General features: G+C 43.1%; 1 protein-coding gene across 1 annotated transcript in view; it reads left to right on the top strand.

Annotated features, from left to right (window-relative positions):
• Window positions 1-13,959, top strand: part of nrxn2a (neurexin 2a) — a gene marked incomplete at both ends in the record, with an annotated part of 162,800 nt that overhangs the window by 45,883 nt on the left and 102,958 nt on the right. The window contains 3 exons of the mRNA XM_080549562.1: window positions 5,457-5,576; window positions 5,691-6,072; window positions 7,242-7,432. Coding sequence (XP_080405688.1) covers window positions 5,457-5,576; window positions 5,691-6,072; window positions 7,242-7,432 — 693 coding nt within the window. The remainder of the gene's footprint in view (window positions 1-5,456; window positions 5,577-5,690; window positions 6,073-7,241; window positions 7,433-13,959) is intronic.

The raw sequence follows: 13,959 nt of genomic DNA, 5'->3' as shown, positions 1-13,959 counted from the left end.
CTGCGTGCCCTTCTGTTCTCTCTGTACTCTTACAATGTGCGCAGGTGAGACAGGTTTGTGTACAAAGTGATACTGGTTATTTTCATATTTCCCTTAAATAGCAGACTCCCTGGCAGAGTTGTCCTATACAGTTTGATGGATCGAAGATTAATGGCAAAAGTAAAACTGTAATTGACTTTTAAACAGACGGAATGAACCAGTAGTTATACTAAATGATACTCAATTAGGGCCCTGTACCATCTGGGGCTCTCTCTCTGTTTACTCCCTCCTCACCATGCATTTTAAATAGTCCCGTACTTGAACTAGTCTGAAGCTGAACTGTTTTACTACAGAAATGCAGGTGGGATCTGCCAGGAGACGTGTTTAGAGAATCAAATGAAATGTGTTTCACAAAAAACTAAGAGCAGGACGATTTCAGCGTTTAGAAGTGTTTAGTTGGGATCTGTCCATGGTCCTGAACAGAGCGGTGAGCTGCAGAACATGAAGCTAGACTTATCTAAGCTAGACTTATCTAAGCTAGACTTATCTAAGCTAGACTTATCTCTACCTGCTTACTGTTGGCCACAGGTTTCTTAATCCACAATGATTATAATTATATACAGTATACAACATTGAACACGTTTGCTGCAGTCATTAGTGTATACATTTAATATGAATGTGCTAAGTAAGTAGGTAGTATTTCATTAGTTGTTACAACTAAAAACAAGACGGTTTACTAAATAATGTAATAACCATGCTTTCATTATCATGCATGGTTTAGAGGTTCAAAGTCTCAACTCACTCATTAAGTAGTATATCATCCTCACCATGCCTTTGAGGTTAGCCTTATTAAAAAGAAACATAAATGGATGAAATCTATATGCTCTAAATATGGATCACCAGACTAAATAAAGGGCACCTCTAAAGCTGATGTAGTCTTATTTCCCAGCTTCTAAAAACAGCTGGCTAGTGAGGCCTTAAAGTTTAATACTTAAAGGGGCATTTTGGGATTGTTTTGAATTATGAAAGCCATTGATTCTGGAAGAACATGTCTCATTACAGTAGCTTTGTTCAGCTGTCTTACCTCATCAGGATTCAAAAGACAAGAGTATGTAACGCCTCTCTATAAAAGGAGAGTTGTCAATTTGGAGATTAATTGATGCTGCGTAACAGACTTCACTCACAAAATAGTATTCCCAAATGTTATAAACACACCGCAAATGTCAACCTCAGCAGCGCGTGAGTTTCATTTCAGCGTCCATGTTAATGGGTTAGAGCAGCCATACTGCGCGTGTGAGATGCGCGTCTCACGCAGGCTGCCGCGGCACGCCATCGAGAGAGCCGGAGTCCCTGCGCGCCTGAAAATGATCATACCAGCAACATACACTACAGTTTCAACATACACTACAGTTTCAACATACACTACAGTTTCAACATACACTACAGTTTCAACATACACTACAGTTTCAATATACACTACAGTTTCAACATACACTACAGTTTCAACATACACTACCGTTTCAATATACACTACAGTTTCAACATACACTACAGTTTCAATATACACTACAGTTTCAACATACACTACAGTTTCAACATACACTACAGTTTCAATATACACTACAGTTTCAACATACACTACAGTTTCAACATACACTACAGTTTCAACATACACTACAGTTTCAACATACACTACAGTTTCAACATACACTACAGTTTCAACATATACTACAGTTTCAACATACACTACAGTTTCAACATACCGTACACTACAGTTTCAATGTAACACCTGGAAATATGTCTATTTTCTTTCAAATCAACACTTCCGCTATCTGTTTCAAATTAAAAGCCGTATTAAAATATGGTAGTCATAGCAGAAACCCCCCTTAGGCTATACTTATATTATGGTACGTTAAAAGAACATCAGGTGAAGGGAAGTGTTTTTCCAGTGATCTCTCTCTCTCTCTCTCTCTCTCTCTCTCTCTCTCTCTCTCTCTCTCTCTCTCTCTCTCTCTTCTCTCTCTCTCTCTCTCTCTCTCTCTCTTTCTCTCTCTCTCTCTTTCTCTCTCTCTCTCTCTCTCTCTCTCTCTCTCTCTCTCTCTCTCTCTCTCTCTCTCTTTCTCTGAACAAAAAGGTAAACAAAAACCATTGATCCATTGACTCAGCGCTCATTCTGAAGTACTTCACATGTTTTTCCTGACAAGACAAGATGGTGAAAAGCTCCTTCTCTGGTTTATTGGGTTTGTCACTCGTTTCTCTTGCCACAAAGCTCGGTATTCTCTTGCCCGCGAGTCGCGTAAAATAACATGTCATTGGCACTATTGTGAAATATTAAAAGCAATAACATTCCCGTGGAAATGCTCAATATGCTCTGAATGATTGGTCTAATGTAATAATAACTACACTTTCTCTCGATCTCTCATTTGTTCTTTCATGCTCTTGTGCTCTCTCTCTCTCTCTCTCTCTCTCACACACACACACACACACACACACACACACACACACACACACAGACACACGCACACACGCACACACACACACACGCACACACACAGACACACACAGACACACGCACACACACACACACACACACACACACACACAGACACACACACCCCTGGTTTCTCCTCAGGATTCAGAGTAACAGATAACGTGTTATCGCTCTCCTTCTGTCTACAACTCGCTCTAACAAAACAATGAAAATAAAACAATTAATTAATTAACGGCATTACCATTATTTAGGAAATGCGAATAGACAAGTGGGCTAATCTAAACTATTTCAAGTAAAGTTACCTTACATAACAAATACATAGATAATACGTGGTCCTAGAGAGTCTATTTTCTTCATGATCGACATGCAGTTTTACAATTAAACAAATAACGTGACTGTTTTCTGCTTAGAACCGTTTCACTTTTCGAACCGCTCATTAAGGATGGATGACAGCAGAGACTGAACCCAGAACAATTAGCAGAAAACGCTTCCAGTATGGAAGACACGAAGAAACAGCAGAAGCACTTCTGCCGTGCGCACACGCGCCTCTGAGGTTGACGCTGCCAGTGAAATGTAGGGGTTAGAGCCACAGAAGACACGCAGCCAGTGTGGAGGCCGCAACAGTGAGAGTGACGTTTGCGGTGTGTTTTTAAGGGTTTGACTATAGACCTGTTGTGTTAGGATACACTTCTACAGCTGCATTCATAGCCAGGCTGAAACCGGAACGTGTAGTGCTAATTTTGATTCCTCATCAGTCTTGCTTCTTGCAGCTTTGCATTGATTTCTCCAAATATTATTCCCAAATTAGTTAGGCTATAGTCCTGTTGCACTCCTAGCTCTCCACATTGCACCGTATGGTGACCTCTTAAATGATGAATCCTGTATGGCAAGATCTATCATTCAAGTTTCATAAAAATGTGTCAAAAAAGCATGTGACCTACGAACGGACAGAGATAGAATCATCATCCTCTCACAATTTCACTGACGGCCCTGTAATAGTACTACTGTATTGAGTTGGGAACTCAACTCTCAAAAGCAAGACAAACACAAACTATATGAATAGCGACGTTCAAGATTAGATTAGATTAGATTAGATTTATTGTCCCCAGGGGGAAATTATCCCACGAGAATGATCTGTATGCATTTCCCCTTTAATTAAACACTCATACAGCATTTAAGCTACTAAGGGATTCAACGGTACATAACTTAAACTCTGTGTAAACAATGCCTTGATATCAATATGATTTTCACATTAACATTCAAGTTGACGCACTGTACTGTATGTGCATATTGAATTATCACTTGATTTTAAAAGACAATCTAAACATTAAGGAAAGCCAGCCTTAAGGTCCAGAATAAAACAGTGTCAGTCTTTATGGATATGTATTGATTTATAATACGTTGTGATAAGGTCATACCAGAACTCTCTCTCAGCCCATCTCTTTAACAGTATTAGCATCACTCGCCTGCTGACGTTTCTAACTGTGCTTTTTTTTCTTGTGGAGAGCTGCTCTGCTGAACCAGAGAGTAGAGGTTTGAGTAGAGACTCTGTAATGAGATAGCAGGGCCAGCTCCCTCTGAGACCGCCAGTGGTTTAGCACAGTTCACTTCAGATGAATAGTTCCATCTCCTCACCCCAGACAGTGTTATTCTGTTCCTCCACCTGCTTAGTAAACTGGTGCAGTGATGTAGTGGATACACACGGGTTTGGACGGACATGAACCCCAACCCAGTAAGAAGCCAGACCATGAATAGGGATTCAGAAAGAGGGTGGTGGAGGTCAGTTGTGAAGGTTTTAAAATTGATGTGGTTTTAAAATACTAATGTTTAGATTCAGCTCTATTCTGTTATTCTCAGAGCCAGCACAAAATACCCAATGTCTCCAAAAACGACAACACGGTATACAAGGGTGTTACAAGGTGTCACTTTGGAAAATGCACTGCACTACCTATCTTCCAGTTTCTAATCTAAGATTCATCGCCTTTCTAAAACGATGTAGTAGGCCTACTTGTGATGTAAAAGTTGTTTGATGTACCGAAAGTGTACATTTGATGTTGGAAGATCAGTATGTACAGCGGTGCGGTGTAGCACTTATGTATGCACATGATCAATATTCATCAGGTAAGCCTATATCCACGTTGCACCCTGCAGAGCACTTGTGATGCGGTACAAGCGACAGAAACCACTGGCCTGTGTTTCCCAGAGGGAGAAACTGTGTGGAGTGTTTGGCAAAAACCAATTGATGTCATCAGCTGTAACTTCCTAGCCCAGTGTCCTCTCTGTGTCCCCTGTGATTTTTATACACCCTGAGCTCAATTAGACAGACGAACCCCTGGAGGAGCGGCCGGGCTTAGGCATGGCCAATTAGCTTCGCGAGCAGTGTCAGAACTCCTTTGAACCTCCGTGTCGGCCTGTTGCGGAGACGCTGATCGGGGGTGACGGTGCTGCAGCGGCAGGCTTCCGCATTGTGACCTATTTTGAAACCGAATCTTGAGTGCTGCTGGAGAAAAAAAGGAGCTGAGGATTGTGTCGGAAATCCCGGAGCTGCAAAGCTGTATCTAACTAGCCAAGCCCTCTGGATACTGGTCATTGTGTTCATAATTGCTAAGGGGGTTTTAGTTACAGAAAGCCCCTTAAATTAATATTCTTCGCTAGTGATCAGAAACAATACACAGTTACAATTGTCTCGCGAGAACTGTCAACTCTGACCGAGATGTTGTCTTATAAAAAACCTTAACAGCCTGCAGGTCTTGTTGGAGATAAGAGGGTACCCCATGTCTTTCCTAAATCCTAACTAATTGTTTATACTGACTTCTCTTAATGTCATACATCAGTTGCAGATGTGTGTGCATATTAGAGTGATAGCATGTGTTAACAGTATTCCAAGCGGGGAGTGTCGTCTTTCTTCCTTATAAAGAGGGATTCTCAGAGGAGGATATACTTGATGAGGGAACATGATGGTGACCTGACTCTTTCCTATCCACAGGCAAAGGACCAGAGATGCTCCTGGCAGGGCAGAAGCTCAACGACAACGAATGGCACTCCGTCAAGGTGGTGCGGCGTGGGAAGAACCTCCAGCTCTCTGTGGACAACGTGACTGTGGAAGGTAAGAGAGGAGAGCAGCACTTGGACCAGGAAGACGGTGAAGGGAAACTCATGACATGATGATTCTCATGACAGATGTTTACGGAGTTAAACCTGTATTCATTCTACCCCCCAGGCCACATGACAGGGGCCCACACCCGTCTGGAGTTCCACAACATCGAGACAGGCATCATGACGGAGCGCCGCTTCATCTCTGTGGTGCCATCCAACTTCATAGGTCACCTGCAGGCTCTCTCCTTCAACGGGGTGCCCTACCTGGACCAGTGCAAGAACGGCGACATCTCCAACTGTGAGCTCAACGCCCGGTTCGGCATGCGTCGCATCGTGGCGGACCCTGTGACTTTCCACAGCAGGGCCAGCTACCTGGCCTTCTCCACCCTGCAGGCTTACGCCTCCATGCACCTCTTCTTTCAGTTCAAGACCACCAGCCCAGACGGCCTGTTGCTCTTCAACTCTGGAGACGGCAGTGACTTCATCGTGGTGGAGCTGGTCAAAGGGTGAGTGGGGGGATCGGGGTGGGAGGGTCAGGACGGAAGTCAGGCTCCACTTCAAGCTGTCAACGTTGTTTTCATCCGCTTGTTAAGTCTGACGTCAAAAGTGACGTTTAGCCATTTCCGAGTCCAAACCAGAAATTCCCTCCACCAGAGTACCTGTGAACTACAGCGGTAGAATGACAGTTTAATCGTTTTTTAGACTCTGATCTATTCATACAACAAGGGACACAGCACTTTCCTGTTTTCTCCATTATTGTCAGGGTATTTGAGCCTCGGAAAAGCGCTATATAAATATAATTTATTATTATTATTATTTCGGCATTTCGAAGACAGCGCCTCAGCCAACGTTGGACCCGGAAACACGTCACGACTTAACAAGCGGATATATCGAGTCCTCTCTTACTTAGACAGAATTGTATACACTTTTGATAAAGGCATCTGATAAATGCCAAAAATGTTAAAAGAAAATGTGTCATTTCTGTAAACACAAAATTGTGGGCAGCAGGCGAAGCTATTGTAAATCCGCTTGAATGTAAAGTAAAGAAAGCAATTTAGTATGACTGTCACTATTTGACATAACCAGAGGCATAAGTAATTACAGGGAAAAAAATCTGCTGCAAATGTTTCAATTCACTGGACCTACTTTTTTGAGAGGCAGAGAGAGAACAATGCTTGGCGTATTGTCTAGTTTTAACCTCCAGTCCAGCTTCGCCCAGGAATACTGTCACTTTAGAAAGCAATTAGTCAGCAGGAGGCCTTCGCTAAGCTCTGGAGCCTGCTGTCTGCTGCACACACAGAGGATGGGCGGAAGTCAGAGTTCTCTCTTTGTCAAAACACACACTGACTGTACAGCTTAGTTTCACTCACTGTGTGAGGCAACTACTGTACTGTACTCTCTCCACACATTTTGACGAGAAAGGGAGTTGTCAGATCGGCATGTACATTTGCTTCACACAAAACTACCGGTACACTAAACATTCTTTCATTTTTAATGAAATGTCAAAAAAAATATCCATACTGTACCTGCCCTGTAGAGAAATACATGATAAGTACAATGTTTATAATAGGTTGTTTGTGACAAATTCGATTGTTTGAAAGATAAATCTATACAAAGAGGTATTGTTATTGTTCTGTGGATTGACTGTGTGCCGTAACGCTCTGTTTTACTGCAGCTACATCCATTACGTGTTTGACTTGGGGAACGGGCCGTCGCTTATGAAGGGCAACTCTGACAAACCGCTCAATGACAACCAATGGCACAACGTGGTGGTCTCCCGGGACGACAACAACGTGCACGTTCTCAAAATCGACTCCCACACCGTCACTCAGCACTCCAACGGAGCCCGCAACCTGGACCTGAAAGGTATACAGTACTAATCCGCTCTAGCTATTATATGGATTATTACGTCTTCAATACACCATACAATTGTATCGTATACAATCTATATTGTATACGATACAATACAGTTGAGTTGAGTTAAATGACTGGCATGGATACTGTTGTATAACAGACCTCTGTACTCCACTATTAAAAGACACATCCGTATTTTTGTATTGTTGCTCTCACACCAAAGCCAAGACCCTCAATAGGAATCGTGAAGAGGATACTAATGGTAGGGAATAGTTGCTTCTTTTCTGCATCTTTATATGCAGTACAAGAAGCCTCGCGGAGGAGTTGCTTTGTATGGAATCAAACAAAGGCGTTGTACTGAGTGAAAAGGCTGTCTGCATAATGAAAGTGAAATTAATTTAAAAACAGAGATGATCAAAGACAAGTAGCGGTGCCCACAGCAGGAGCAAAACTCATCGACCTTGAAAAAAATCGACTGCTTCAGTCATTACATGTACATACAAAACCCATTTCCATTGCAGCTCTTCGCATGAAATTTAAACCAGTTTGGAATTAACTCAATAAAACTACACAGCTGAATCCATTAAAAAAAAAAGCGCTACGTGCAATCAAGCGGAATGGCGAAGGAAAAAAGTATTGAACACAGTAAGAAAAAGCGCTAAACCAGCTTATGCCACTAATGAGTTCTCCCTACCTGTGCTAATTAGAATCAGCTGGGTTAGTGCATGTTGGTGGGTAAGTATTCCACTCTTTGAAAAAAAGGTTTCCCACCTCTGAATGCAAGTAAATAAATCATTTGTCACCAAGCTTATGTAGAATATTTTCTCTGTTTCAGTGATCAAAGAAGAGGTAAAAACTCCTGGCCAAAGTGTAAGAGTATTTATTCAAAAAAGATCGGGTCCTTAGATTACAGGCACACAAAACAGTCACGTCGTGGGGAGAGGTAGACAGAAAACAGACTGAGCTCCCTCCTCAGCACAGGGTTTTATAGCGGCCCTCAGCCAATCACATCACAGTATGTTCTTGGCCAATCGTGATCCTTCCTTCTAGGCCTCTGATTGGCCTAGACCCTCGGGGGCGTGCATGTGCGTGTGTGTGTGTCTGCGCATGTGCGACAATTGAAAATCTCCCCGCGATCATTTGTAATGAAATAATAAAGTATTAATAAAGTATATATGAAGTAATAAAAATATACGTGTAATATGTGTAAAATATACGTGAATATATGTGTAAGATATACGTTATATAAGAAGGCTATTAATGTGTAAAAATATACGACACTTTCCTGCAAGAAACATCTCATAGTGGGCAGAGGCAAAGAGCTCTCCAAAGACCTTCACAACAAGATTGTTGAGCAGCATCGTAATGGCACTCGTTACAGACGGATTTCTCAGCTCCTAAATGTGCCTATAAGCACCATTGGGGCCATTATCCACAAGTGGAAGGAACATCATTAGACCATCCACCGGTCACGCACAGGAGCTCCTCGCAAGATTTCTGACCGGGCAGTTAGAAAGTTAGTCAGAAGAGTAGCCCGAGCCAGGGACCACTCCAGCACAGCTCCAGAAACAGCTGAGCCAAGGACCACTCCAGAACAGTTCCAGAAAGACCTGGAAGCAGGGGGTACAGTTGACACAAAGAATACAATAAGCAAAGCACTCCACCGCCACAGTCTCCATTCGCGATCACCCAGAAAGACTCCTTTACTAAAGAAAAGGCATGTTGAAGTTTGCTACGGAACATTTGGAGAAGCCTGTAGATTACCAGGAGAATGTAGTCTGATCAGCACTTTTCGGCAACAATATGATGCGCCATGTTTGGAGGAGAAATGGCTCTGCATAGGATCCTAAAATACCATACCTACAGTGAAGGGGAAGGGGAAATGAATGGAGCCATGGAACAGGAAATTCTTGAGAAGGATCTGTTGCCATCCACCAGGATGATAAGGATGAGACGTGGGTATTTTTTCCAGCAGGACAGCAAAACATTGATTGTTACAATTTATTTAGCTGTGTAGTTTTGTTGAGTGAATAACAATATCTGGTCTAGATTGCATCTGAATAGCTGCATTGGAAATGTGTTTAATATTTATTTCCCCCACTGAATCAGAATCAGAATTCAGTATATATTCGCACATACAGGAAATTGACTTGGCATTTGCAGACGCCTTTATCCAAAGCGACTTACAACAAAAACATGTGTCTAAGTGAATCGTATATTTTTGTTATAGTAGAGAAACTGTACGGGGGGGGGTAGTAGTGGGGATGAGGAGGTCTTTAGGAGGGGCAGTTAAGATGTAGCCTGAAGAGATGGAGGTCTTCAATCTACAGCGGAAAATAGGTAGTGACTCTGCAGTCCTGACAGCAGTGGGCAGCTCGTTCCACCAGCGGGGTACCAGGACAAAGTCGTGACCGAGTAGCGCGACTGCTGCATCCATGACGAGGTGACGTTGCTAGACAGCCAGCCCAGGTGGAAGAGCAGAGTGACCAGCCAGGGGTTCGGGGGCGGACCATAGCTTGCAAACAGGAAAGGGTTGTTCCCTTTGCCGCCCATGTATCATGTACATGTATTTGCATGTTTCAGATGTTAGATGGAATGAACTATAGGCACTGGTTCAGTTTATACCTATTACAGTTTTACCTCCATTTTGTTTTTGTCTCGCTCTCGCTCACCCTCTCTGAGCTAGACCGCTTAAGAGAGATTTGATTCACTAAAGACATCTTCCCTCCATCCTTTCTGTCTGCGCCGAGCAGCACGCATGACCTTCACGTTGCCACTCCGAGTGCATCATGGGCCTATTTACTCAATTATGATGGCATTCTTGGGTATCGCGCCATGAAATTGCACAATCATCTTCTATGATCCAAATGACCGGCCTTGTAGCTCTCTGTACAGATATTGTTCAACTGTAAAGGAAGAGCTCTGAAAGTCTGACAACTCTGCTAGTCTGTACTTACTGTACTGGACCACTGACCTATTATACATGACTGGGTGCGGCTTCTGGTATTTTTCCACCAGTTACCATACCTGTTATTGTCTTTTTCTCTCTCACTCCAGCAGCAGCACCGAAGTTCAGGGAATCAGAAATTTCAGATAAGAGGTAGTATGAAGGTCATGGACCAACGGTACCAGGGATATCATTCATCAGTCTGAGTACTGTACGCTCTAATGAAGAGAGGTTTTCCAACCGCAGCATAACTCCCTCGCTATCAAAATATTAATATATAAATGAATCTGGATCATCGTTACAGCGCTATCAGCAGAGCTTATCATGCGGTTCCCCGCGCGACTCTGGGATTATCTGACCACGCATTTATTCATCTGATCTCGGCATACAGGCAGAAAACGAAAACTTTCAAAACCTGCTGTGTGGAGATCTAAGAACTGGGGCCACAGAGAAGTATTGGAGAAGCTGAATGACTGACTGCCTGGCTATCTCAGAACGTCACATGTTTTAAGACCACTTCCAACAGCCTGGACGAACACACAGAGTGCTGTGATGTCATACACCAGCTTCTGTGAGGATTGTGTGTATTCCGACGGGCGCCAGGGGGAGTTACAACAATGACAACGCTCTGGTTCGCAAGACTCAAACAGCTTCGAGAGGGCATTCAGGAGTGGAGACAAGGGAAGGTTCCGGCTAAGTACACGTTTGGCAAGGAGATTAAGGAGGCCAGGCGACAGTATTCTAGGAAGCTGGAACAACTATTTGCAGCCAACGACTCCTCATCAGTCTGGAAAGGCCTTCGGGAGATCACAGACTACAAAACCAAATCCCCCCCACTCTATGGCTGACCTTAGACTTGCAAATGACCTGAATGGCTTTTACTGTAGATTCGACAGACAACGGACCAGTCCTCACTCTGACCCACACACCCAGCCCTCCTCCACAGTTATCACACCTCTTCTACTTCCTAGCTGTTAAACAACAAACTGTTAAAGAAACTGAACGCCTGCAAAGCAGCGGGACCACACGCTGTCTCCTCCTCTACATTGAAGCGATGTGCAGAGCGTCTGGCTCCAGTGCTCACGGACATCTTCAACGCCTCATTACTTGAATGTAATGTACCTGCCAGCTTCAAAACATCCACCATCATCTACCATCACTACAGACCAGTCGCCTTGACATCTGTGGTCATGAAGACCTTAGAGCGCCTCATGCTGACCCACCTCAAGGCCGTCATCAACCCCCCTCCTCGACCCACTGCAGTCGGCCTACAGAGTCAACCGGTCTGTAGACAGTGAGGTCAATATGGGAGTTCCAATTCACATCCCCCGGTACCTATGTCAGGATCCTGTTTGTGGACTTCAGCTCCGCATTCAGTACCATCATCCCAGCTCTACTGGGTGCATGAGCGTGCCTAAGCCCACCTGGAGTTGGATCACTGACTTTTTTCTGAGTGGAGCAGACCCACTCATATTTTTCATTTTATTGGACAGATGCAGTGAAGATAGACAGGAAAATAAGAAGAAGAAGGGAGAGAGGGCATGTCAGCAGGGCATGTCCCCCTGCCTCTCACTGACTCTGGGACTTCCACCCCCCCCTGTCACACACACACACACACACACACACACACACACACACACACACACACACACAAACACACACACACACACACACACACACACACACACACACACACACACACACACCTGTATGTGAAAATATACTTAAATATAATAAATAATAATTCAAATTCTGAAGGACATGTGCAAATCAAACATTCCTGTTAAACAGTGATTCTGAATGGTCCTAAGAGTCTACATTATTTCATTTCCTTGGGAAAGAAATGAACTTTTTACATAAAAAGAACAGCTACACAGTATATTTCCATTGTAACAGCTCAAGCTGAAATAGCTGAAATATTTGACATGTTGTATATGTGTTGGGATCTGACGATTCCACAACCAATTTGTGTGAAATGTGAGAGGAGCTGTACAGCCAGGAAAGGTTTGGGTTGCTGTCATTTGTAACATGGGATACTCCCGGTGGAGATTGTCTCATTGCATTGGTACAATGCAGTACAATGTACTAGCAGGGTTGTTTTGAAAGGAAAGACATGGTCAATACACCAACTACTGTGCCTATAGCCAAGATATTTTTTGATTAGTATATTTGAATTGTTGAACACTTGAATTGTTTTCTTGACTTTTGTTGGATTACGGTAATGTTACTGTCATTCAACAACAGATGAAGGCAATATTCACATGTTCTCTGGACAATGTAATATTGAATATGTTTGATACATGTACATTCATTTTGATACTGTAACACTACCTGGCTAATTTGACATGTAGCATACTTTCACAACAGTATTATACAACAGTTAGTTCCGACCAGGCACGCGGGAAGGTATTTTGACTGGGGGTGCTGAGGTGCTGTCTATATACGCTACAGGGAAAAAAATTGCCAGGGAAAAAATTATAACGATTTCTCTCCCTCCCTCCCTCCCTACCTCTCGCTGATTGCTCGTTCGCTCACACGCACACAGTGGCATAACGACGGGCCCCAATGCACGGGCAATAATAGTTAAGCACGCACGCACCCACACACTACAAAGACGTAACGTTAAATATTTTACCAACAATGTGTTGGAATTTACAGTAATTTCCACTCAGCTCACAGTGTCCCACAATGTCCACAAACATGATGTTGACCATTATTACAGACAGCACTCCATGTCGATTGTTATTGCCTCTTAACGGAAGCCCTTCGCTGCCGAAGAATCGGATGGATCTGAATATCAGTTCTAATACGTTTCTGGCCGTCTGTTGCTCTTTCTCAACAACGTCCGACAGTAGAGCATTAATGGGAGTGTTGTTAAGCTCAGCATCTTCTTCCAACTCCACTTCCCGCGTCCCCAGTTCCGACTAAGTAATTTGATTGGACAAGAGGCATTCCATGAGTGCCGATATACAGTATAACAGCACTGGGACTTTTAACTATAGGTATCACTCCGCCGCACAGATCAGGTTACTAGGCAACAGTCCATTTGAAGTTCAGTTGCGGAACAATTTTTCGCTTATTTTTATGATTAAATAAACAAACAAATCATAATCTGTTGTCGCTTATTACTGTTAACTAATAAATGGTGCTGTAGAACTGTTGTATAAAAGCAATATCACACTTGAGGTCGTGCTGTTATACTCGGCCTGCGGCCTCGTACCTACGACCTCACGACAGCACTCCCTCTCGTGTGATATTGCTTAAATGAAGATAAATTGATGTTGCCTAAGTGCGTGGAACGTTTTGACAAAGCTTGGTATTTCATGTCATCTAATGGCAGCTCTTTTCCTCACTTTGTTCCTCAGAACATCAAAGATCCATTTCAGGTTCTCCTTTTCCCAGGGTATACTGAACTTGTTATGTAACCACCGGAAACTACCAGACAACAAATTCATACTCTTCTGTGTCAAACAAATGAATGTAATTCATAGATATAGTTCACTGTAATGTTTTATATGTATTATGCCATACATATCTATATCTATACATACATATCTATATCCATACAAATCTGCTCATGCTGATGTTCCAC

Source organism: Nansenia antarctica, assembly GCF_963989245.1.
Source record: "Nansenia antarctica genome assembly, chromosome: 20".
Classification (NCBI taxonomy): Eukaryota; Metazoa; Chordata; class Actinopteri; order Argentiniformes; family Microstomatidae; genus Nansenia; species Nansenia antarctica.
Note: the sequence above shows the minus strand (reverse complement) of the source record. Positions and strands in the feature narration are given on the sequence as shown.